Below are 27,932 nucleotides of genomic sequence, written 5' to 3'. Positions count from 1 at the left end.
AGATTCGTGCTGCATATCCTGTGCTGACACAGGTGCTAACTTAACCCGTAAAGAGCTAGCCCACAGGGCAAATAATCCTGACAAGCTCATCAAGTCCAATCAGTTGACATAAATGAATGATCACTGAGTGTGGGGAGGTAAAGCCCTATCATCTGCCATGAAGAGCAAGGCACTCACAGCAAGCTATTCAACTGATATAGCTATTTTGCAAAGTCTCACCTTAGACAATCCAGTCCTAGTATTTCAGACTGAATAAAGTGATGGAAGGCTAGCAGAACAGAACAACCAAAGCCAGGAATCAGACTATGCACCTGCACATGCTGGATCTGTTTCCTGAAAGCCTAAGAGGCTGGCTCTGGGAGACAGTGTCCTGCTGTAACACACGACTGAGGAAAGCTGTCAGCTAAGGAGAAAAGACTACAGCCAGTGCCACTACTGCCAACAGCTGCTGCGTGCTGGGAGAGAGCCTTGATTTTGGCAGAGCAGCAGCAGCTGCTGCAACACTGTCCTGCCCAACCTCCATCTGTACTTAACCACTTCTAAGAAGAGAGATGGCTTCTAAAAAGCACAAAAGCTTAAAACAGATAAGGAATAGTTTCTACTAGGCTGTACTTATTAAAGAAAAAAGGATTACAGGCTTAGTTTTCAAGAGGGCAGCTTTCCATTTAACCACATTACATCAATAGTAAAAAGTCTCGAGTTCCTATCATTCAAGCAGCAAGTTGGTTGTGTTGTTTGGTGTGGTGTGTTTTTTTTTTTTTCCTTCAGACAACAGAGAGTATGTGAAGTGGGAAATCCACGTGAGAATCTTAGGTTTGCTTTCCCAGACCAATCCCACTGTGGTTCATTATCTTAGGGAAGCAGAAAAGGACATAAAGGAGGAAACAAATTTTGTGTTAGCTAGGCTCAATGATGCCTGTCAGTATATTACCTCCTTTAAAATCCAATTTTCTCATCCATGTCAACTAATGAGAAAAAAAACCCTCAGTGCATAGCGGATTGACTGTTTTCCTCATCTGCACAGAAGCCTGCAAACCAGCATCAGCTTAAAAATCCTCACCTTGCTCCTTCCAAGAGCTCGTGACACTGTCATAGTAACATTGAAAATACACATTGTACTAGCAAACAGCTTCACAGGCTTCATGCTGAACTCTGCTAGAGGGTCACTACACTATCATTCTGCAAGAACTAAACATTTTACATTAGAAGGACACCTAGAGAAGCAGAGTATGGCTAAATGAGCCAATGTAACAGAGATTCACCAAGTTCCTAAGACAACCATTGGCCCGAAAGACTAAATGAAATTTACACTGATGTTATTTGCTGTCAACAGGTAAAAATCAGCATCTGCAACACTCAGATAAGACTAGAGATAACAGTACTATAACAACAGTAAGAGGGTTGTGAACTTCCCAAAATAGTATTTTTTCCAGTTAATACCTACTGGCTCTCAACTTACATGGATTTGGGGAGTGAGAGGCATGAGCAGTGCTGAGTACATTTATGTGCTCATTTTCTGACAGTAGGTATCACGCCATAGCTAAGAACAACCCACAGTACTAACTATTCTCCTCACAGCCCCAGGCAACAAACCAATTTCAGAATATCTCAACTTACACAGGTACTATATAGTCCTAATCTTGAAACTCTTGGAAATTCTACTATCAAACTTCTGTGCAGTGTCAGCACAGATATGAGTGCACAAACGAGATCTCGTGTCAGGTGCAGATGCTCTAAGAAGAGCTTGGCAAGAACACGATCCCATAGTTTGTATGCAGATTTGCATCTTTTGAAAGGAGAGAAAAGACACAGTGCAATTATAGATAATTGCTTAAGTTACTTTCATAATTTAAGAAAATACTGTAATCTATTTTATATTAAATTACTTCATTCCTTTTCTCCAACAGGAGAATTCATGCATATTCTACAATACTGCAAATCTATGAAAGTCCTGTCAAAATAACAATGCTACAAAATTCAGTTTAACTCCTTTTGTAGCTTATACCTACAACGTGAAATCAAAGGACTATAGGGATTATATATAAGGTATCAGGGCCTTATCATGGTTTTCAGTAACTTACATGTGTTTCTAAGAATTAAGTTATTTTTATAGATAGGTGTTCCAGCTTAGTACACTTTAAAATGAAGTTTGACACAGATGCATAAAAGCAATCTTAACCAAAATTGATTGCACCTATTTATATACAATTTTTCTGAGTATATGTATGGGAGTATCTATACATGTTACATCTGAATTCATAATGCTTCATTAATAACAACTCAATGCAGTAACCATAAGCTGCTAGCTGGTAGGTTTCACCTACAAAGCTTACAGTAGTAGCAAGAATTATTTTTTTATTAAAAAAATCTTACACAGTCTTATCTGAGTAATGCCTTCTCTTAAGACAAAAAGCCACCGTAAATCTGCACAGTCACTTGTTCTCACAAGTATTCTTAAAACCTGTGATCTAAATTTGACAGTGTTCAGAGCCACACTACATTGTATTACACTTAAATTTCAATACTAATGCAGGCTTAATAATCAAGTAATGAAGAGATACTAGCTACAAAGATACATCTTTGGATAAGTAGACATGGCATACAGAACTACCACATGGCATTTAGTTATTTAGTCTTGAACATCTAAAACCTTTATAAGGGATGTCTGTTACTACTGAAAGTTTGTCTCTCCATTTGTCTTTTAAATAACAACAACAAAAATACCCTGTAGTGGAAAGCAGTAATTTAGTATTTACCAGGTTTCCTTTCTTTCCCTGAATTTTTTTTTTTTTTTTCAGAAAGTTAGAGTTGATAGGAAATCTGCTCCCATATTTTACATCCTCTTGTTTTGTTAACATCCATTTTAAGAAACATCATAAATATCACCACAGTCAAGTATATTGGCAACTTGCCCCCATACTCTGGATAGCAAAGTGAAAGCTCCACCAAGCCAGAAGATGTTAGCTTTTGCTACTCCTGCTACAGGTTTTCACTTAAATCACTTCTGATCTATTCAACTTGGAATGCCTATAACACAGAAGCCAGCGGCCAAACTCCAGCATATTCACATTCCAGCTGTGCTCAACTGTGAGGCCCTCAACACAAGAAAGGCATGGACTTGCTTAAGTGAGTCCAGATGAGGACCACGAAGATGATCAGGGAGGCTGAAGCACTACCTCTATGAGGACAGGCTGAGAGTTGGGGTTGTTCAGCCTGGAGAAGAGAAGGCTCCAGAGAGACCTTATAGAAGCCTTCCAGCACTTAAAGGGAGCCTACAGGAAAGATGGGGATGGGTGTTTTACAAGGCTGTGCAGTGGCAGGACAAGGGGTAATGGCTTTAACAAAGAGGGTAGAATTAGGTTAGATATAAGGAAGTTCTTCACTGTGAGGGTGGTGAGGCACTGGAACAAATTGCCCAGAAAACTTGTGGATGCCCCATCCCTGGAGGTGTTCAAGGCCAGGTCGGATGGTGCTTTATGCAGCCTGGTCTACTGGAAGGTGTCCCTGTCCATGGCAGCAGGTTGGAACATTTAAGGTCCCTTCCAACCCAAACCATTCTATGATTCTGTAATTACGAGGTGTACCTTGATGGCTAGTTTTATACTTGTGGGCACATCTCTGGCTAACAAGATTATTTTTCTGTTAAGACTTTCCTCTATGTATGTCTAATATGCGCTTTGTCTTATGAACTTGAAAACGATAACATTTTACTTAAATACTCATGTTTTTTCCCACTAGTAGTAACTTTAATTCTTAATAGGTACTTCTCATAACCAAAGACCTGCTCACCTGGGGAAATGATGTAAAAAAAGTTTTTGAATTCATCCATCCAGACTTCTGCAAGCCGTCTGTTATTTTTGTTGATTATCTGCCCTGTACCTCCTGGAAAAGTGTATGGTGTTGCTTTTCTGAACACATGCCCAACATGTGAACACGTTACAATTTCCAAAGTGCCACCACACTGCCAGATCTGAAAGTGAACAATAGACCAATTATCGTAGAGCTTCAAGTTGTTAAAAAAAAAGTTTTAAATTGTTAATCACTTGCTTCTGTTTAAGCTGGAGAAACAATGTTAGTTGATGTCTAGAACAAATATATCCTGCATGGAAGAGAAAATTATGCCTGTTTTTGGCTCAACAGATAAAGATGCTCACAAGCTTGAGTAAGGTAGCATAAGAAAGAGTACGTCAGGCTTCACAGCAATAATGCAGCAGCAGCAGACTACTTTAGAGAACTGTGCAAGCTCACAGCAAAGGAAGGAAATGGCTCACATGAATCACAGAGAACTAGCAGGTGGTGATAGTTATAAAAAAGTCCATTACAAAGTAGAATTTCCATATAAAAAAAAAGCTCATACATTTCCCAAGTTTCTGAAAGTATTTTTAATTTCATTTTAGACCTCTATAAATGGTAGATTCAGAAAGCTGAACTACTTCAGAGTATATCCACCTATACACTCTGAGCTGATAGTTAAAAGAAAACAGTGTTATCTGGTAGGAACAGAAGTGAGAACAAGAATGGTTAGACCCAACTCCAAATGAATGGATGCAATCATTAAGTTAGAAAAAGAGCAAGAAGAGAGTTTGTAACAGGGATGCTCACATTTTACCAGCACATTAAAGCATGCACTGACGGCATCACCCTTAACTTATGCTCTCCAATTAGCTTTCCTCACCAAAGTCCTTTTAACACACACACACACACACACTCTTCAGAATGACCACCCCAATCTTTTAATCACAAAGCTCTGCCAGCTAGTCACCATGCATTTTTCACTGACAGATACAGTCTTTCCTCATTGCTTCCTGTCAAGTTTCTCCAAAGTATAACTTCAGCAGTAGAGGACACTGATGCAGGCGCAGATCCATATTTTACAGAACTCAAGGTGCACTGTCCCAGTTAACAAAATACTGAAAAGTGTTTTACCTACCCTGAAAGAAATTTCTAAGTTTTCTCCGCCCCAAATATCCATTCCAGCATCGTATGTTCCAATTTCCTGGAAGTAATCTCTGTCTATTGAAAAAAGACCTCCTGCCATTGTAGGTGTCCTGGGGATAAGGGAGACAAAAAATAAACATCAGTCACTATAAAAACATACACTTAAATGCATTTCACACGCTAACAAAGTGGCTTTATTTCTCAAGTTCCTGACATCTTCCCTCTCAGTAGGCATCCAATCAAATTCAGTTACTGCTGATGTGTTTGCTAACTCAAAATTTTCCAGAGATGGAATCAGTTAATGACAGTTCTCCTTATACTCTCACTTCAAGCTGGAGTCCAGATAGAGAAACAGCCCCTGCTGCCATTCCTGAGAAACATCTGCCTCCAATGCTGGTAACTCATAAAAAAAGAAACCAGCTCCTTACAGGAAACTTATATTTCTGGCAACTGTTCTTGGAAAAGTTATGGGAGACCATCAAGTGGCCTGCTTACTTTCATTATTATTGCTTCAGACAAGAAAATTGTACAGTTAGGGTCACATCCAGATTTTCTTTACAAATTACTTGTTGGTAAAAAAAATAAAATTGCTGGTTTCTCCCAACTGTAGCAAGATCTCTCAAATTTCCATTTTCTTAGTCAACAATACGTAAGTTAGACTGATGATATAACTCTGTAGTTTGAGTATACAAATTATTTACACTTTTAGCATAAATAATTTTCTATCACTAGTCATTTTCCAGAAAGACACACAAAATAAGCTAGGCCACAATGTAACAAAGTTGTGAGTTTATTTCCCCTAAAAAGGAAACGGGGGCAGGAGGATGTGGAATACAATTAGCCATGTCCTGAGAAGACCTCTGGATTTCTTAAATGAAAACCAAACAAAAACCAATAAAGGCCATATTCCAGAAAAGGCAATTGCCCACTTTTCAGAGAAGTGAAGCCAGACAATGTAAGTCTGCAATTGTTAAAAACTACACATTAAAACACAACTTCCCTCTCATTACCTTTGTGATAATACCTAAATGACAGGCAGGCATAAATTCACCTCTGATACATGCAATTCAAAGTCATTAAGTTTATAAATGTATGCACACACAAATACATATGCACATGCCAAAAACTAATGAATCTTTTCAAAATGCAATTTATTTTGTCAGAATAAAAAAGTAAAAATAAGGTTCAATATAAAAAGATTAAAATGAGCTTCAATAAAAACATATGCATCAGTATAAAAACTAGTTAAAAACTAGTAAACCAATGGTAATTGACATGAAACTTAAAAAAATGGCAAGCTTATGCTTCCTTCATTGCTACCAAAAGTTACCAACAACCAATCCATGTAAAATAACTTTTCTGCTGTTTCTTCAAGCAGAATAAAATGATGCTACAGCATAATTTAAGTACTTACAAGACTAACCTAGAAAGGATACGAGTAAAGCTCAGGTGAACATTTTAACCAATTTAATAATTTCTCATTACCTAACAGGAAGGGTTCGATCTCCTTTCCGTCGATCCATCTCTCTCTGAGGAACAGGATACCAACGAAAATTCAGTTTCCAGTTGAATCCACCATAGGTCATGTCAGAACCTGCCATATATTCAAAGGTGTCGTCGCTAATTACGTCAATGATAGGACACACTACTGTTCTCCTATGAAAAGGGAAGAACCAAAACCTTTTAATTAAAAGTGTCAAAAAGGGTGGGCTGGATTATTTTTCTTAAATTTTAACACATACATTTTAAATTTCATAATGCCATGTCTTAACAACAGTACTAAATATATTGATTATTATAATGAAACATATTCAAATACTGTCTTGCTGATTAGAGTTAATTCATCTAAAGGAAAATGTTGTTTTCTGATGTAATTTTGGCAATACCAGCTCCTTCTTTAAATAGTATTTGCAGTATTACCAGTAATAAATATTCATCCCTCTGCAGATGGAAGAAAACTGACCACAGCTTTCTCATTGCTACAGACTGATTGTATAGAAAACAAGATATTTTTGTTCCTAGCTAAGCAGTCAAAGTAAGTTGTATTTCTTTAAATGTAAACTTGGTCATTAGCCCTGGAGAAGTATTCTTATTGCCCTCAGGACTAAGAAATTATAGTAATTGTAAACAAAGCATAACTACAGCATCAAAGTCAGCAGAAGGAGGTCTCCTTGACCACTGTCTTGACATTATTAAGACATACACTCACATAAACCTATTCTAATGATCTTAAAGACACTTAAGTAACTATCTATAAGCAGGCTTCCTCTCACGGAAAGCTCTGTAAAAAGATTCTGGATTTCAATTAAATTTAAAGGACTTACTTAGTTGAATCATTTACACAAATTTTAACCATTTATCATCATCTCACAAAGTGTATTAACGATAACTTAAAGGTTAATATTTTGTTTTAGCACAGTGCTGAACAAAGATTCTTTATCACATGTAGCTTTTTCATCATGTAATACTATATTTTGTAGCATTAAGTGGTAAAAGTGTTTTTTATCTATAACCGTGAGAAGAAAATAGAGATGTGTAACACCAAACTTAATATTTAGTCTATTTATTATAATGCTTACTAACAGACTAGTGTGCAGCTACAGAGTTACTGCTCAGATGTTTTGTAAAGCAAACCATTCTCACTTGTTTGTTCCCTCTCACCACTCCTCAATACAATTTCCGTTACACTATCATGGATATAAGTGTTGTGGATATTGACTTATGATAGAAATATAAAGTCATGTTACTGCAGTGTAAAACAGTAGGATTCCAGCAACTATTCTAACTTTAGACATCCCAGAAGACCAAGTCACAGCACAGATTTCCACAATACAAATACATTATGAAATAAAGAAGTCACAATGAGAACCTGAAAACTGTAAATGTAACAGTTCTTGCTCACGGTGTTGGTGTTACATGCTATCAGGGCTCCATTTCCTTCTCAGGAATATCTTCCCAAATTCATGCAGGAATTGGCTAGGGTGGAGACAGAAAACCCCAAATTGCACTGCTTTCTCAATTTCATTCATGCTCAGATCGCCTGCTATTCAACACATTATCCCATGCATCCCAAAATAAGCTTCACTTTAAACTAAGCTTCACTTTTTAAAAGGTGTAGTGAATTAGCCTTTTATCCCTACACCAATGAGAATTTATCCAGCTGTAGATAACTGTGTGTATGCTATATTGTAATACTTGGAACACTTGTTAATAACTGAAAAAAACAATAGATGGGTAATTACCTGTCAGCTTTGATCCTTGCCAGCAGAGGTTCAAGCCAGCCTACTGTACATTCACAATGAGCATCTAAGAAGGTGATGACCTGGCCTTTTGAAGCAGCAGCCCCCTTTAATCTGGCTCTAATCAATCCAGAACGCTGTTCCATTCGAATCACATGAACTGGTACTTTTAATTTTTTCACATAATTTTCCAGTGGTCTTTTCAAGAAATCTGCAAAGAATGATCAAAACCATGGAAAGTGTCAGTTACATACTTCAGCTTTCCTTTTTTTTGGATGAAGAATTCAATTAAGAGACATTTCTTCCTGATCCTTTTCCTGCTTTCTCAGCTAGTTTCCTCTCCTGCTTATTCTACATTTCACAATATGCCCTTCCATGTTTCCATGTGCTTCACTTGCTAAAGCAGTTAGTTCTTTCTCCTCTTCATTTCTTCTTTATGAAAAAAACAAAAATTAAGAAAGTGCAGAATGTTGACACAGAAACCAAATGGAATAGGCAATTTTTTTTATTATGGAGTACATGTGACTCTTACTTTCAAAAACATATGCTTTAGTGCTCTTGGACATAACACTTCCCTGCCAAGAGAATACAGTAAATGATCCAACTAGCTAAGCATAAATTATCTCCTACAGGAATGTAACTTACAGGTAAGTTCTCTGCAAGCAGTTTAAAACATGATCTAATACTTTTTTCGATTGTGCTTTCTCAATAACTTTCTGTTTAACATTTTTTTATTAAATTATCACTATAACACCTAAAAAGAAAAATTTAGAAAAAAAATGAGCTATGCATAAATGGGTATCTGCAACACTAATAAACTTGTGCTTAGCTGAGGAAAAAATTATTCAAAATAGAACAGCCATAACTGACTACCAGATGCCTAGAGACTCAAAATTGTTTGCATTACAAAGAACTGCCAAATTAACAAATTTTCCATTGCCAGGCACAGTTTTTGTCCATCGTGAAAAATTAGACTATGATGCATGGTGCCAAAGGAAGAACAAAGAATTGAGGGAGAATGCAAATGACAGGCACAGAAACTTACTTCTGCAATAACTTGCAGACTTCAAATCTGTAAAGAAGGCAAACACAGCCTTATAACACAGCCACACAATGTATTATTCACTCAAAGCACATGGGAGTTGTACTACAACAGTGTGAAGCCTGTAGTAGCATTTAGCACAAGATAGTAAGTACCTCAAACAAAAATAAGCATGACACTGAAGGGAGAAAAAAAGCAGGCATGAACTCTCAGTGGCTGTTTTGTAAATCTCATGTGGTTGGATCTGACCTAAGGGTGATTACCATTCCTTACCACTGCTCCACATGAATGAATCCTAATTGCCTCCTCATTTTTTTCCATCCATTGTTGGACTGTCACTAAAACCCACAGAAATAAGTTCTGACACATCCTGAATGCAGAAGTGTGCTAAAAGAGCCTAAGCGGTTGATAAATCTTAAATATTTGACTCTGGCGAAACTCAAAGCAAGTTAATCCTTATTTTGCATATTAACAGAGACTCGAATAAATATTTATTAGTACAAATGAAGTGCACATGTTTGAACATTTTGGAGGCCTTTTGGAGTTGAGCACAAACAGAGGTCATTTGGGCTGACTGAGTGTGTAATAAATATACTCCAACCTCTTTACAGTGTAGCCTTCCAAAGCCACTAATTTAAAAGCACTAGTATCACGGTAGCATTTATAGTTTTAATGTATATGGCTCCCATGACATAAACAAAGACAATGAAAGAGTAAAGCATTTCTCTCTATGCTAACCAGCTCATGAGCAAGTCACACAGATTGGCATGTTCACTGCAGGTGCTGTACCGATAACCTTTTGAAGTAGCTCTAACTACTTAAAGCCAAATGAATATAGGCTGTGACACTGGTCTTTGCATGTACAGTTTGCACGTAATAGTAAGGTAAAGCTCTACCAGGAGGAAGAGAGAAAGATTTCAATAATAAAACTGCAGCCAGTCAAGAACTAGCATGAAACAAAAAGTTACATTAAAGAAAGTAATGGGTTATTTAATATAAAAATATGAAGTCCTACCTACACTTTCTCTGTAAAGTACTTCAACTTATCTTTTCAAATACTTTTCAGTTTTTCCCCCTCTACAAAACAATCGCAGATGTGAGCAGTATTTTCACTGTGGAGGGAATAGGGTTAATAACAATTGTTCTCCTGTGTTTAACCATGTCCATAAACATCATTTTATGAACTACCACCTTGTTCAAAAGTCCAGAAAGTATTACTCCCAGAAACAAAACACTGGGCCAAACAGACGTTCAATAACTTTGCCCTTAAAATACTACTAGAATTTCAGCAAAACCAACAAGAAGGTAAAAGTTTGATGCCTCATCCCTACAGAAAATAACTGTGGCATCGAGACTTCTGGTGTTCCTCTGCTACCAGCAGTCAGGGTTAAATACAAATCTAAGCAGAGTATTTCCCCTCCAGCACTCTCTCTTAGAGGAATACACATCTCTCACAAACTGCTCCCTTTAGTTCAAGTAGCAAGATTCCAGAGTTTTGGACTATTCATCTATCCAGAAAATGGTAAAAGCTGCTTTTATGGTGAGATTTTCATTTTTCTATATAAAAGAGTATTTGAAGAGTCTTTTAGTGCATGGAATACATTTTGGCTTACGGGAGATGCCAGAACAAGCTGTAGAGATGATTTTCTGTACTAACCTATTGCTCATATTTATACTGAATCCTACACTAAACATTCAAATGAGAAGTTTTTTGCATTATAAAAATTGTTTACGAGTGACCCAGGATGACAGTAGAGTAATTTTTTAGCATTGCCTCATACATTCCAGAGAGTGAGATTTGATAATATTAAAAGAAACAACACCCCCCCGCCCCACACCCCCAAGCACTTCTACTTGGGAATAACAATAATACATGCATTTTCAGAGGTATAATTTAGTTTTATTTAACTCCTTCTGATGCATATGCTTTTCAAACTTTTTCTGTATCAAAAGGGTATATAAATTTACCTAGGACTATGGACAATTTAAAGAGCGTCTTCTGTGGCACTAGCAGAACTAAGAAAGCCAAAAAAGCAAACACATTTAAGTTCAAGAAAAGTGCATAAGTTAAAAAATACCTTGCCAATTCTATTACTGAGTCACATTTTATGAATATGAAAAATGAAGTTGCAAACATTTCATTAAATGACAATAAAACAGACTTATCATGCATAAGCATGCAAACAGTTTTAAGAAATGTGAATAATTTTTTAAGGTGTAATCGGCAGGAATTTAGCTTTGGCTACATTGCCTTGATCTGTATCTGTATAGCTAATTTCTGTGAGTGCATTCTATCCTGATGCAATCAGCCTACCAGGCTTGGCCATTCAGTGTTGACCTAGTTTTAAGTACTGACTAATCCTAATTTCTCCTGTTAATTTTTTTTTTTTCCTAAGAGTTACCAAATATCAATGCTCAATAACTAAACATGCAATTCTGATCAGTAACCAGAGAACAATGTTACAGACGTGTCTTGTTTCTCCAAAGCTTTTCTTTTTGGTGTAAGTAAGTGTATGATATGCAAATTCATTCTTCTAAGAGCATGACACTAGCAGGTACAAAGTGTGCTTTGGGCAGGCTGAATGCTTACTTCATTCCAATTAAATTGACTCTTATGCTAGAATTCAAAACACACTACTTGGGCTGAACATTTTCTTTTTCTGGAAAAATCTGCTGTTTTAGTTCAACACAAACAGAATGCTTAAGTAGCATATGCTAAATGCTTCACATTTTCAGGCATCATACTGTTCCGCTTTGTTTAAAGTATAAGGATACTTGCTGGAACCATAACAAGCTTTTGGAAAACAAACAAAAAACCACCTTGCAGTAATTGCTGAAAATATCTACAAATAAAAGGTATCTAAGTGATCTCAAATGAAGATCACAGATTTCAAAACTAAATATTACAACAGGTTCAGTAACACTCCCAAAGAAGTCTGAAATGCTGGATCTTTCATCTCCCTTTCTTTTATTACCTAACTCAAACCCAGAAACAGAAAAGTTATCTGAAGTCACATACTTTTAAAATCAGACAATAATTCTTCATAATGAGGACACGGCTATTACTGTGTTAAAACCGATTTTTTCTAAAACAGAAATTGAAGAGGCAAAACATAAGAAATATTATGTCTACATTATTTAAACATTAGCTTGCTCTTTATTTCTAGGTCCTATTGAAAGCTGACCTGCCACAATTAACCGTTAGTACTGATTTGAATTAATGTTAAGGACTGTTTTGACAAATAAAACAGAGCACACTTGCAATAAACTTTGTTTTCCTAGCAAGACTGTGTGCACAAAAGCTAACCAACCAAAACATATGTACTGTCTGTTCCATTAAGGAAGTTTATACCTGCACAATAACCTAGCATAGGCACTCAGAATCCAAATATCAGCATCCATGTTAAAAAGAGGATTGCTCCCTGGGAACAACTCCCAAGAGAGGTGAGCAGTTTCACATGCATTAGAACCAAAGAAATGTGAAATTTTTCTCTGAAGGTTGAAAAACTGCAAGACATTGAAAGGTGTAACTACAAACTGCCCACAAGTGAAAATGGTGAAAAGTTGATCTTGTACCTTCTAAAAGCAAAACTTAATCACGTCTTGTCTAATCTGGAACATGTTTGTGGCAACCTTGCCCTTTGTATGGGCATTCCTCCTCTGCTGCCAGGGCACAATTGTATTTAAGACCTTTGTCCTTTCTTCCAAATTGCACTGAAATTGGCTGAGGTAGTTAAAATTACTATCACGCAAGAAAGCGGAAGCGAGGGTGCCTGAGAGAAGAAAGCAACACCGATCGGTGCCAGTGCAGACACAACCTGAGTGCATGAGCTGTGCTTCCTTAGGAAAACAGGTTGGTCAGAGCTCAGTTAGCCGATATGATCTTTCTTTACTCAGCTACTTCACAACCAGCTGTACTCTAGACCTACACAGTTTGGAATAGGTCAGTTAATATGCTACAGCATTGTAGACACATACAACCTGAAGAATAAACTCACTATACATTTTACCATGCCAACCATAAAGCGTAAAAATCCACTCCTAAAGGTATTCAGCTCCAAAAACTCTGTTAACCACTGGAATGCTTAATAACTCTCATAAAATCTCCCATTAAATGTTGCGATCCATGCTACTTACACCATGTGATCTGAATCCAGTGTCTCTCTTCATACATAGACCTTGTTTGGACAGATCTTATTGTTTGGATAACCATCAGCCATCTTACTCTGAAGTTGGAATTACCATAAGCAGCAGAATATGGATTTTGCATCACTGCCCTTCCTATTATTTACCAGACGATTCAAGTATTAAATGCTCTCAAGCTTTAGGAATGTGTTAAAATTCTAAATGCAAAACATCAAAGCTGGAATAGAAAAAAAAAACACTAGCAAAATGGAAATTCTACACTGTCAAGAGAAAAGTCCACAAACAGATAAACCGACACCAGCTTTCCACAGAGAACGACCCACCTGTATTTCAAAATGGGCATTGTTCACTCTGCCCTCCCCTGCCCCAGCTATTCTGTTTTGCTGAGAACAGCTAAGCCTGTAGAAAGTCAGTTTCAGCCTCTGAAGTGAGAAGAACAGCAAGCGCAGGCACCGACAGGATCCTTACCTCTCTCACTGGCATCATCGACGAGGACGATCTCCTCCAGCATGTGCCGCGGGGAGCGGTTTATCACGCTGTGGACAGTGCGCAGGAGCGTGCTCCAGGCCTCGTTGTGAAAGACAATCACAACGCTCGTGGTGGGAAGGTTGTCCACGTACACCTTTGTTTTACACCTAGAAACAAAAATAAGGCATATATTTGTGAAGGCCAAGCCTTCAATTCGAACTATAGCTTGAGGTTTGTTTATGAGTATTAATAATAAAATTCATGATATATTAATTGTATGCAAAGTATGACAATGGATTAAAAGATGCAGAGATTTGTATTTTTACCTAAAAGCATCCTTTTATGTATACATCTACATATTTCATCCTACCAGTATCAAACTAGAACCTCAGTTCAATAACCGGTTCTAGAAATGAGACATCCATGCTGCTAATACAGAGAGATAATAATAGATTATTTATTTCCACTACTCCTGTTTTGTGAAGAGTTGCCTGTCCAGATACACTAACGCAAGCTCCTAAATTATGCTTGCATTTCTTCAGAGGGCAAGGGAGAAACCTTAGTATTGTAATGGAAACAGAGGGAGAATGGAGAGAGATACACAAGGTAAGAAACGTTATGAAAATATATGTTAAGAAAATGCTATAAAAAAATATACATAATGAACAAAACCAAGTAACAGCTAAAAGAGATAAAGAATTCTGGACACAGTTCATGTTTGTAAAAAGTCAAGACTACAGGCATGCTACCTATCATACTGGGAAGTTATGTATACTTCATAATTTAAACTATTTATATTACAGGAAGACATGGTTTTTTCTTCTCATTGTATATGTGTTGGAAGTACTATACAGGTTAATCAAATTTAAAGAGAATTATATTCATATTCCAAAGTCAGCAAGGAAGACTAAGCTTCATTTTCCTAACAGCATATATAGAACATTTATGCAAAATATGACATACATTCCAAGTAACATCACACGCAGCCAACATTTTACAGTCTGCAATGCTGTCTTTAAAGAAGGGATATTTTCAGTATCTCCTAAAAAATCCATTCATTGTACATAAAATACTCCTAACAACTCTGAAAATACAATTCTGTTCTAAAAAATAACCATGCAAATTTAAGTGTTCTCTGCACTAATCTGTTCCTCCTGCACATTCAAAAAGCACACAAACTTATATAACGTTTCATGGTACTAAATCCTTTAAGAATCAAATTTAACAAAATATATGCAGACCTCAAGCACGAGGAAAACACTGAAGCAAAAAAAGACCTATACGCAGTGGTGCTTCATTCCAAAAAAAAAGCTTTTATTAGAGCCAGAATTATTGAGTGGATTCACTGTAATGTAACCTGATCTAAATGTTATTAAAACATGCTATGTATTTGTGACTATCACCTTAACAGCAGGGTATTAAAATACGTTAAGTATTAGCTAATGTATCACCTTTTCTAAGGGCTTGAGAAGTACATAATGCATGTCCTCTACTCTAACTGTACAAAAACAGTACTGAAGGAAGAGCAGACCAACACAGCATCATGGCATCAGCATCTAATCCCACCCCAGTCAGTGACACCTTGAGCTCATTTTGGCTGTCGTTTCTAACACCTATATTTGCTGCATAACTTGGTTAGCCAGAGCTCTTTTAAGCGAGAGCAGCTCTCATAGCACATAGACATTTCAGCTCTGAGGTGGTGACAAAAGATCAATATGAACTGAGATCCCAGCAAAGACCAGTACATCCAGCTACAACTGAAGAAATATCTAGGAAAAGCTTTTTATAAAATTATGGTCAAATCTGGTTACCCACTATGCTGAAGTGAACATCAAAATATTCAGGGAAAGCAGCCATCCCCATTTTGGAAACCATCCCTATATTTAAATTAAATCAGAAAATATTAAAAAAAAAACTAACAAAGCTAGCCAACTGATACAGTAATTTCTGTGGTATCACTTAAAATAAAATAGCTTTTCACAAAAATGCCACAAATTTTAGATGAAAAATTCAATCACAAGTCACATAACTTTCCCTCTAGTTTGTCACTTGTTCAGACTACTTTGTGACTTTAAAAGAAAATTCCTGATGTTTTATTCCCTCTGCTGCACTGCTCCTCAGGTAAGAAAATAAGTATCTGATTGCAGACCTTCAGCTACAGTAATAATACAAACCCACCAATTGTTCCTCTACTTTTTGGCAGAATATTTGTTAAAAAGTTGAGACGCCTGCCAGCAGTTCTCTGTGAAAAACAGTAACAACATGTCATTCACCAGGAATATCTTGCTGGGGTAGCCACAGGATCTACTATTGTAATATGAAATCTCTCATCTCTGGCCTTGCCTTTTTTTTTTTTTTTTTACGGTTTTACAGAATATTTTATGTTACTGATCTCAAATAATAAAAGCCAGCCAAAGCTGGTATAATAAAAGCCAGCCAAGCAATCAGGGATTACCACATGTATAAACCCTTATGCTGTCTGAAGTATATCAACCTATGTAAGTTCCATCTTTCAAGGGGAACCTTTCACCACTAAAAGGAAGATTCACACTAATTTTTTGGGACACCCCTCCCCTCTGCCAGCCATTCCAACTGGCATTCCCACTGCTCTGTCCTGCAGAAGGTGAAGATCCTCCTTTCCATAATGATACTTGCCTATTCTCATCCCCAGAGATCAGCACTTTCTGGAGTGACTGACCCTAGACTGATGGTTTACCATTATGTAAAACGCTGCCACATGAAACACAAAGGTGTTTCATAATGCAATTGCCTTGGCATTTTTGAATGCTACTCTTAATAAAGTGGTTTTTGTGAAGTTATTCTGCCACGATTCGTTGACGCAGGCAGGATAAAAGAAAAAATAGCATGGTATCTGATTTTTTTTAAATACACTAATTGATTTTTACTACTTCTTTCACCTATATTCAACTATCTTTGTACAAACTTTTGTGAATACATACAAATAAAAAAGCCTGGTTTTAACTTTCAAAAAAATCACATACACTCCTTCCCTCTCACAAACATATTGCTACAGAACATAAGAGAAATAACATGGAAAAGTTGACACCTGTGATTAGAGCATTAGTCTTCTATATAAACATCGTGTTTTAACCTTACTAAAAACATTTAAAAGAGGAATAATTTTTGTCCTTTATTTGAAAACAAATTATCTCAGAAAGGGATTACTACAGAGCTTAAAAGAAAGCATTCATTTCAACCAACAGTTATGCAACATTAGTAACAGAATATAACTGTGAGGGGTATGACACATAGGGTATGAATTAAGGACAATTTGAATTTTAATTAACTACTAATACATTATGTTCCTTTTGTTGGATAATGCCTCCAACAGTTCTAAAAAGGAGTGCATAATATTAGGAAGGCACACCATCTCTGGTAGTTTAATGAAGACTCCCAAGGGCAGCTGAGAATGTCTACTTCACACGGAATGCATCATCCTTTCCTTAATCTATGGTGTTCACCATGCAAACTCTCAGCTAATGTGACTCCATAATTATTTAGAGTGTGGAAATGCCCCCAACATGTCAGACATTTTAAATGCAAGCACAGACTCACTGCCCTATTACCTAGAGACATGGAAAAAGAATACACCAGATTGTTAAAACGAGATCAAGACAAAAAGCAAAATTAGCAGACATTTCTTAACATACACATTCCAATGCTCAAAATAGTATTGTTCTTCCATAGAAAGTCTGCCTCATGCACTGAAATCCCAAGCTTCAGCTGCATGAGCATTGTGTTCTTCCCTAATATTTTATTTCTTGCTTTGACGTAATTAGGAAACAAAGGCAGCAAGACCTTCATAAACTGAAGTAATTTAATGGACTAAAAGGAAATAAGGAAGGACAGATCCTAGCATATATGTATATAACATTGCTAAAGAAGAAAAGTAACAGCAAAATAAATACAGGTTGTTGTCCCTAACACCCTGTGGCCTGATTTCAAAGTTTTAAACCCATTACAATGGTTTTTAAAATGGAAGGCCAAAAGCAGTTATGAATTGTGTTATGTTTCTCCATCATCACAACTTTTTGTGGTGTTGTTAACAGAATCTTATACAGAAAATCTGCACATTTTAGACAGGAAGATGTTCAGAAAAAAAATCCCAAGGAGAATTTAATTCAGTGAATTATGTATAGTCCCTTGAAAGCCACCTGATGCTACTTCAAATGCACCCGAAGAGCCTCTCAAACTGCTTTCCTACTTTCTCTTTCAGTCTAGGGTACAAATAGTCCACAGAAAACATTACAAACATAACCAGAAGTAGGGCAATTCTGTCCGAACAAAATTAAGCCTTTAAATATCAGAGTTTAATTCCTTCTTTGGCATAATCTTGCACAGAAAGAAGCAACTCTTCATTCTGTGTCCCATACAACACCACAACTGTACACTCTAGACCCTTCTCCACATCTGGCAGAACTGGAAGACTCTCTCTTCTCTCACGCCAGTGAAAAAATGAGAAAAATGTGCTTCATCCCTGCAGGGACAGAAGAAATCTATCAGGAGATTTCAGTTTACTGTTGGAATGTTCACAAACGCTTCAAATATTACCTTGAAAAAAAATTCAACTGTGCAGCCATCTTATTACAGAATAGCACTTGGCATTTTATCAATGCTACAAAATTGTATTCATGGATCAATATACACAGAAATTTTTTCTAAAAACCAAGACTGAGTACTACATGTTTAATATTGTCATATCTTGAAAGACAAATATTTACAACATTAGCAGTGATCTGTTTGCACACCCATCCAAGTCATGCTGAATAATTTCTGAAAGCAATGTAATAAAATGGGATTTAATACACTAATAGCTCTTAAACACTTTTGTTTCAACAGGCTAAAGAATCTCACTCAAAAAAAAAAAAAAAAATACACACAGAGCAGAGGTCTTGTAGGAAATCAGTTATACATTACCATAATGTTTATGCAGTGAGAAATGAGTAAAACTTTAAAACCTTATTCACTGAGGCAAAACATGAAAAAAACCCCAGGTTATTTTCTAGAAATATGTCTTTATTATGAATTAGAAATAAATGCTACATTCATTAAGTATAAATACTTAATACTACAGGATAGATCCCTACCCACTCTGATGCTGTCAACAGGTTGTTCTCCACAGAGGAGCAATGAGAGGACATTGTATCATTGGAGCATTCTTTTTTTTCCAATACATAATTTTCAAATCATGGCTACTCATGCTAATCTAATCACAAAAATTAATCGACTCAGCCAGTACCTGAGCCATTATTTGCTATACCTGATACCAATTTTACTCCCAGATTCCACCAGTCTTTCAAAGGAACAAGGCACATCCAATAACTTACAGTGGCTCAAAAACATTAACAGCAGTAAACCACGTATGCAATCCTTGTTTTCCAGCCCAGTGCACACAGCTCAGAGCACTCTGATAAAGGAGAGATGGAACACAAGCAAAAGTGTCTCCTGTGCATGAAGCACTTCAGTTGGGAAATCCCAGTGGAGCTCTGACTAGAGCTTGTATGTACAGTATAATGCAGTGTCGATGTGTTTTTGAAAGCTGTACTAACAAGAGATTGGGGCAGGGAGGGAAACATTTAGTCATCTCACAAATTTAGTACACTCTTTTGTCTTGCATACTACAAACAACTATAAATAAAAGCTGCAGTTATAAATAAACTATGTCCCAGAACTTAAATTTGACAAAGGAATAATCCAAGTCTTGCTGAAAATCAGGTTAGAGCTGAGGTTTTGAGGAAATGGTACACAGCACAGTCCTTGTAATAAATCTGCTTAATATTACTGATGCAGTATAAACAGCATACTCATCAGTATGAAAATATATTGGAGTTTCACGCAAGTAAGCACTGGTATCCTTAAGAACTGAAAATACACATTTAATTTCTATTGAGGTTACCCAAGTTAATGACAGATCAATAAAGAAGAAAATCAGAAAATCTGAACTCCTCTCATGAACCTTCAGGATTTAATTACTGATATCTGATTAATATCACTGCACTGCCATAAAAATATCAGCACTTCTTTGTTTACTTGACCATTTGCCATAACAGACACTGCAGTAAAATTAACGCAACAAAGCTGAGGCACAGCTATGCCCTCTCTACTACTGCTCTACAAAAACTCCTCTCTACCTAAAACATGGCTGAAAACAGTTTTGAAATAGAGTCACCCTGAAGCTGCTGAGAGTGACCTACTTTTCCATCACAGGATAACGCCCTGTAGCGCAGAGTGTCAAAACACTACAGCAAGAACCACCAGCACTCAAGTGGTGTGTTCCTGGTAAACACCAACTTAGTCTTTCCTGGCTATGACCAGCAGCCTCATGATATCATTATGAACAAGTGTGTTAATAAATCTGCTTCTGACAAATTTTAAGAATACCCCAAGCTTCCAAATTGAACACGATGGAGCTGGATAAAGATCTAATTTTCACACAGAAACAACGCAGCTAAAGGGGCCAGAAGGAGTACTTTGGAGAGAGATAGCATCACTGCCTGTCGTAACGTGCCAAACCACTTTTCACTACCCAGATTTTGCATACAACCGTAGTTTTAAGCTTGTGGCCGCAAAAAGAGAAGAGCCTGCAAATAAGGCTGCAACAAAACTTCATGCTATCCCTGAAACTGCTTCTTCCAGTCAAATCAGAGCAACTTGGTTTAGAAAGAGGTCTTTGTTTCTATAATTCATGTAGTAACTTCAATTAATCTTTCTGAACATGTGACCTGAATGCAGGAAAATCCCTTATTCTTATTTAAGCATTTCCATCCAGCCTGTTTAATGTCTGCCTTCAATAGTATTATGTAATTTACCTGACATCAAGAGTATGAAATTTTCCTTTCTTCTGATCTCAAAGATTTGGATATAAGAAAGGCCGCATTATCTCATGAGTCAAGTGGAAATCTTCTTTAGACCCTGGAAACAAAATCCAAAATGGTCCTTAAAACCATTGTGGTTACAGAATTCAAGCAGAATTTCACAAAAATAATTAACTGCAATTGACTATTTTCCTTGTTCTGAAAGTGATTACAGGAAAGCACCTCTTGACAATTCTGTCTTTAAAGATGAAATTGAACCTTAGATCTCTAACCAAACTATTTTCCATCCTTAACCTATCAATTTGACTGAAGTTCAGGATATAGCTGCTCATCCAAAATAGAAAACACTCATAACTAAGAATGAGATTGCCAAATGTTTGTGTGTATATACAAAACCACATGTAAAACATGTATGCATATATCCATGTACACATGGCTATATGGAAAACCACCAGTTTACAGGAAGCAAGATTATTTTTAAAGTGGCTTTTTCTCCTCTAAACTTTCTCTAGGAAAAAAGATTTATTGGTAATCTCTTCCACCTAACTCATTAAAAGTCAGCCTGAACACTTCCAAATGTTGATTGGACAGTGGGCCAATAACAAGCTTTATGCACCACAAAAGCCAGATGAAAAAATATTCCTGCTTGAAAGAACTGTAAACTCTTTAGTATCTCCCATGCTTTCAGACTTCCAGCAAGACATTGCTGAAAGTTACATTGCTGGTGATCAGATCAGCTGGTGATCAGATCAGCAGACTTCCTTTACACACGCCAGTTTAACAGCTTGGACTTCTAGCTTGTAACAAAACACCGAATAAGCTTCTGAGGTCCTCCACACCTACGCTGACAAATTTGCTCTTTTTTATTATCTTTTACATCACTATGGCCTGAGTTAAATGAATACCAAAAGTTCACAAAGCGCTTCACAATTTACGGAGCTATTTCAATCTCCATGACCTTACAGGATTTTAATACACACTTTCTGTAAGAACATTTTCCCCCCCCCATGTTCTACCTCATCTGGTGCAACTGTGGGCTGGCACTAAAAGCAATAACCCCATTTTTCACCATTACAATTTTGTTCCATCCCCTTCTTTGCACCAGCTAGGATAACCATACAGAGGCTGGATGTGTTGCTTCAGTTCACTGATGCAACAAAATATACATTTTCCCTCTTTTTGGTGTGCAATCCTCCATCCAGTCCATGAACACCAAGGCCACACAATTGTCAGATCACTGTCAACAAAACCAGTGAGAAGACTTCTTTCGGCTGCAGTTCGCATTTACACCATATTATATGTAGTATAAAACTATACCCTCAACTCTTCTCCTGAATTAAAATAGTTAAAAACAAAGAGAGCACCTGCACAAGGCCTCACACAGAAGTGAATACTTCAAATGCTGCCATTAAAAATAACCATAAAATGTCACACATTTGAGTTTCAAGAGTATGCTCTTGCATGTGTGACTTTACTAGTTTTACTACAAATTGGTTTTCTCAAACCATTCTCCTCACACAGGGATTGTGTAAATTTTATGAATGTGCCATATTGTGATTGTACCTAAACATCTTAATGTATACAGCAAATAAATTTGTTCTGAGAAGTTAGAAATCCAAACTCCTGCATATCCTCACATGTACATTTCAGGCTTAAAATCAACAATGCATTTTTAAAGCACATGTATGTTGCACACTGCAGTCTCAAAACTGAAAAGCATTATATTGTACCATATAATCAACAACGTCTAAATCTAAATACAAAGCAAAGAGGTGACAGAATTAGTCACATGAAGGACTTACTCAGAAGAGCCCAACATAATTGCTATGAACTCCACAACACTTAGGTAGGTTAGACTTAGAAGAAAAGCTTTGAACCCCAGAAAAAAAAAATCATTCTGCTTCCTCTTAGTTGTGAAAGTCATCTTGGTAGCAGGAACTCAGCAGGGTAGTTTAAAGCAAAAACTACCTTCAATAGGTAGTCAAAAAAAAAGTCAGCAAAAAAAGCCTTCAATAACAACTGGAACTTACCACATTACTGTACTAGTTAAACATTAAGGTCTTCATAGAAAAATAAGATGTAGTTTTCTAAGTGGGTGAAGTCATAGTTTGTTTGAGCATACATCCAAACATGTAGGGTCACCTGGCTGAAAACACTGATTACACCCTAAGACTATTTATACCACTCAAAGTCCAACATACCTACCACCTGAGTAGAGACAGTTTGAAAAAGGACAGTTAAAAGAACCTAAATCTTACAGATATATACTGAGGTATAATAAGATATCTGATACTCTTAATTCTGGCAAAATTGTACCAACTAAGGAACAAAATTACAAGGAAGATCTTTTATGCCAAATTCTACAGGATTGCAGCCTTGGAGAAAGGGTTGCCAAGGTAACCCAAAGTTATCCACACTCCTCCCTGCTGCAGGTTTGCTTGAAGAACCCCATCATCTTTCCAGGAAGTTTCAACCTGCTAAATATGACACCCTCCTAGTGCTGCATCATAAGCTCCAGTGGAGACTAGAGGTTACACAAACTACATCATTCTGTCCCAGCTATGCCTCATGCCTGCATTGCTTCCAGCCTTGACCACTTGTACATGGAAAAGAAAGAACATTTCAAGATGCTCTTTCCTACTGTAAAAAAGTCAGAATTTGGTTTATACTCACATCAGGGAGCCAAATGTCTCCTTAAATGTTTTATATATTCCACAAATTATTAACTAATGAATACAGCCTGTAAAGCTCAGTCTTGGAACACAGTACTTTTTCTTTTTTGCAAAGTAGCTTTCCAAATCACCTCAAATAGCATTGAGCAAAATCAAGTCATAAGACACATACAAATTTCATGCATTTAACCACACCACTTTCCAGCCTGAATACCAGTCTAAGACACAGCTGAACACCTGTGTTAGTCATTTCATTGACACCTATTTTATTCATTCCTCTCTCATCTTCAGCAAAATCAAGGCAAGACTCCAGTGTTCCTAATCACCCACCGTTTACTCTGCTGTCATGTCAAGCCCACAGCTGCATATTTCCCCAGCATCTGTGAATCAACTCCCACTCTGATGACTGATTCACAGACCAGAATAAGACGCACTTACAAGAATTACTCTGTTAACAACTTCAAACCAATCTCCTACACTTAGCTGCTTGCTCCCCCACAACAACATCCCACCAGAGGTTGTGGCCCTGTCAGTTGCATCAGTTGGTTACACTAACATGCCCCAGTCAAGATTCAGAGAAGTATCCAGGCTAAAAAGTTACTCCTGGTTATCTTTTTCTGTTATGCCCATCATTCAGTTGGAAAAAAGAGAATAAATAGAATAATGTTCCTGCTTACAAACACAAAACAACTAGATATTCAGGCATATGTCAAGAATTTTAAAGGCATCTTTGTGTCTCGGTAATTTTTTGCCAAATAATAAAAATAAATATAAACCTGTTAACATGACTGAGGCACAGCTCAGCAGAACACAGATTTCAGCTTCTGTTGCTTCTGTTGATGTCTCATACTGAGGAGTTCCCAAAGCTGGAGAAGTGCCTAGAAGTTATTAAAACAGCTCACATTTTTCTTTTTCTAGTAAGGAAATAAAATTTCTTGGCCAAATTTCATGCCTGGAGTGAACCCTCTACAGAGATTAACCTAGGAGCACTCGAGGACTGAGCTGGTACACAACTGTGCCTGACTTTGCACAGAAGACAGGGAGGTTTGGCACAACTAGAACTTAATGGGAAGGATAATGCAGACTATTTCAAAAGCTGCTCTCCTGCTGACAGGATATGCCATCTCTGTTAAATACATGGCAAATGGGTTCTGGCACACCTAATTCCACCAGCTTTTCAATGATTAACTGTCAGGCAAAACTTTTATAGCCTTCTGTATTTCAGAAGAACTGACATGCCAAAAAAACATAAGACTTGGAGTCACATCTTCTCCCTATACACATTGAAGGAAGCAACCCACAAAACCTGTGAAGAAAACTACATGACTGCATAGCTAAGTGTGCCTTTGAACACATCCTGCTTTTTCAAAACCTTGAGTGAAAGTGCTACAGGCAGCTGTGCTTTAAGCACATAAATGTGGTGAGGAATGATTAGAATTACCCGTTTTCCTTCTCCCCAAACTGTTTCCATATTAGCAGGGATACAGACAGAACGAGTTACAAGAGAAGCAACTCCAGTAACACAGCAGAAAGTGTTCCTGATCATGGGAGTATTTTAACTAATACTTTCATAAGACACACATGCAACACTGAAGCATATTTATAGTTTTCACAAGTTTGAAAGTAGCTCCAGTTTTCTTGGGAAGCAGCATTAATCCACACATACAGATTAAGATACTGTTCCCTTCTAAACACAGTATTTCTTGTTTTCAGATGTAGTGAGGAAATGTTAATCCACTCCCCAAATTCTTAGTGCAAGTATACTTATAGAGTACATACAGAAAAAAAACCAAAACAAAACCACAAAACACCAAAAGGAAGAGCATTTGTGGGAACACTTCTCTCAAAAATTTCTACTAAAAATGCACATAGTAAATAAATGTTAAAAATGTTGGTGGCAATTTACAAAACGCAGAAAACTCAACTCTGCCCTGAAACCTTACATAAAATTTTGTCCTAAGACTCCACTTTAACACACATAATATTGTGATAGTATTTTTGTCCGTACAAATGGAAAACGGAAACAGATGCAACATTTCTGAATTCATAATGTGTATCTCACTGTGAAAAACTGCAGAGCATGGCATTTGCCTTCAAAAGCTTGAGTGATGCTTAGGTAAAAAAAGTTTTAATAGTTTATAACAATTTATCTTTCCATTTTTGGTTAATTCAAAGTCTAGACTTCACAAAGCTTATGATTAAGTCAACCATTTAGAGACATACATTTATTTTCTTATCTTTGTACTTACACTATAAAAATGGTAGAAAATATACATGTAAGTTTTCCAATATGAATGCTGATAAACAGATTATGTCATTTAGCTTTCCCCATACTTCCAGGTTCATAATGAAAAAACCACTCATGTTCGTATTCGAAATAACCCACTGTTGTAACTATCATTGCCCCAAAGTTTTATTCCTTCCATTCAGGTCTTCCAGAAAAAAAGATACAGAAGTCACTCCAGATTAGCATCCAAGTTTTGACAAAAGCCTCTAGCAAAACTCATGATTTCCCTAACAGCTAAGAGGTTGAGATTGCTAACCATGCTAAGGAATGTTAAGTCCTTAATTAACCAGTGGAAGTCACCACTTTGTAGGGAGGCAATTTCTTATCTTTTAGAGAGTGTGACAAAAGGGCAGACACTACATATGAATCTGCATGAATTGTGCCAAAAGATCCCATTGCCAAGCTACAACCACGGAAAGAGCAATAACATGGGAGAAGGATGTAACCCCTCCCAAAATATGTCAGAATATGTCGAAATGTCTTTTGAAAGAACACCCTGCAAGTTCATAATTTCTATTCTTCCACTATACTGAGAAACAGGCAAAGTAGTGACCATAAAATCTGACTAATAATATATCTGAAAATCAATTGAAAAGTTACATTATTTCTAACTCATGAAATCATTTTGAAAAATATATGGCTCAATTAAGAACACCAGCACTACTACCAGGAACTCACATGCATTACAATAGATGAAGGTACCTACAAACCAGCTCTTTACCACTCATTAAAAATGAAAAGCAGCCAGAGCTTCATCGCATTCTTCTAATATTATCTTCTGATGTAGGAAATGCAAACAAAAGAATCCAGCCTTGTGTATACAGAAGTAACAGCAGAGCTTCTAAAGAATAGGGGTTTCTATGGCATCTGATTCTTGCAGGAGAATGCAGATAATTGATTGGGAAAATCTTGTTTCATGAACTTTAACTTAAGAGTCCCTTTCATAAACCAGAGGGGTTGCGGGTGGGGGGAGTCATCAGTTACCCTGCCAGAGTAACCCCAAGAGAGTAAAGCAATCTTAGCTTCATTTAAAACAATGCTATGATTTTTCTTTTTAATTACTTATGACTCTAATAGCTCTGAAACGATCAATATTTCAGAAGTAAGATCGAAACAAACCAGATAGATATTAGAAAACATTACAATGTAATCTAAATAAGTCTTTGCACATTTTATTAGGTAAGAAATTTTTTCAAGTATTTATTTCTTATCATCAAATTTTTTTCTATTTCATATAATGCAGAATAGTAATCTGCCTCATTACAAGCAGTGGCTAGATTTTTCGAATACGTAATTTTTTCCTGAAGCATCAAGTCTTAACTTTTGTCTTCCTTCAAACAAATTAATTTCTATTCCCCAAACAGGCTTCATACTTGTAATCAGATTCACAGTTAAACAACACTGAAGAAAACTGGTTTCTGCTGTTCAATTTTATTTTACAAATAAGCACCACACATCCAGGAAACCCTCCGACTTTCTGCTTCAACAGTAACACCCTACAGAACTCACCTCTCGATTTGGATCACTCTTTGCACATTCTTCATTTAAGAGAGTACATTTTTAATACAACATAAAGCACTTACCCTTCTAACCTGACATCAGGTAAAGATCTGTTGAGTGCAATCATTTCACTTGCCATTAAATTAAATTGATTTATTTTAAACATTTCTTTCATTTTTTCTTGCTCCTCTTTCGGAATGACCACAGGTTTTCCCATCTCTCCAGGTCCTTCATGTGGTTTTTGGATGGGTTCTGGAACTAAGAATAAATAAAACATTGGCTTTTATCCTTGCTTTTGTTTATTTTACACTGTAGGAGTATTCCTGTTTAAAATCAAATTTTAAAACCACTTGATTCTGGAAGTGAAAGCAAACCTTCACGTTTCGGAATTTAACAGAATTAATGAAAGTGCTACTCTGAGACACCACAATTGATTTGTAAAACCAGCAAGGGTTTGTATCTATCTATCATCGTGTCCTAATTGACCTTACTGTTAAAGTGCTGGAAAAACAGACATTTATATCCCAGACTGTTCTTACACACACAAGCTTTTCACGAATAGTTGAATTTTCCTGTACAGGGATTTTCGTAATGACTAAATTAAGAGTGTAACTTTATATTGATTTCCAAAGTTTTATTTTGACAGAATGACATTGGCATTTACAGTTTGGAAAGCATTTCTCTTGGTTTTACTAACATTATTTTGAGTCAACATTACTACATTTTGGAGTTTGACATTAGTACTCAACACAGAAACACCTGACATGTTTATACCAAAGAAAACTTAAATATCAAATATCAGAC

General features: G+C 36.7%; 1 protein-coding gene across 1 annotated transcript in view; it reads right to left on the bottom strand.

The window, feature by feature from the left end:
• GALNT1 (polypeptide N-acetylgalactosaminyltransferase 1) overlaps positions 1-27,932 on the bottom strand; it is a 55,043-nt gene that overhangs the window by 6,659 nt on the left and 20,452 nt on the right. Inside the window, exons 3-8 of the mRNA XM_008948535.1 lie at positions 27,212-27,386; positions 13,834-14,000; positions 8,181-8,388; positions 6,424-6,594; positions 4,931-5,048; positions 3,790-3,970 (exon numbers count right to left, since the gene is read on the bottom strand). Coding sequence (XP_008946783.1) covers positions 3,790-3,970; positions 4,931-5,048; positions 6,424-6,594; positions 8,181-8,388; positions 13,834-14,000; positions 27,212-27,386 — 1,020 coding nt within the window. The remainder of the gene's footprint in view (positions 1-3,789; positions 3,971-4,930; positions 5,049-6,423; positions 6,595-8,180; positions 8,389-13,833; positions 14,001-27,211; positions 27,387-27,932) is intronic.

Source organism: Merops nubicus, unplaced genomic scaffold, assembly GCF_000691845.1.
Source record: "Merops nubicus isolate BGI_N331 unplaced genomic scaffold, ASM69184v1 scaffold5001, whole genome shotgun sequence".
NCBI classification, from domain to species: domain Eukaryota; kingdom Metazoa; phylum Chordata; class Aves; order Coraciiformes; family Meropidae; genus Merops; species Merops nubicus.
Note: the sequence above shows the minus strand (reverse complement) of the source record. Positions and strands in the feature narration are given on the sequence as shown.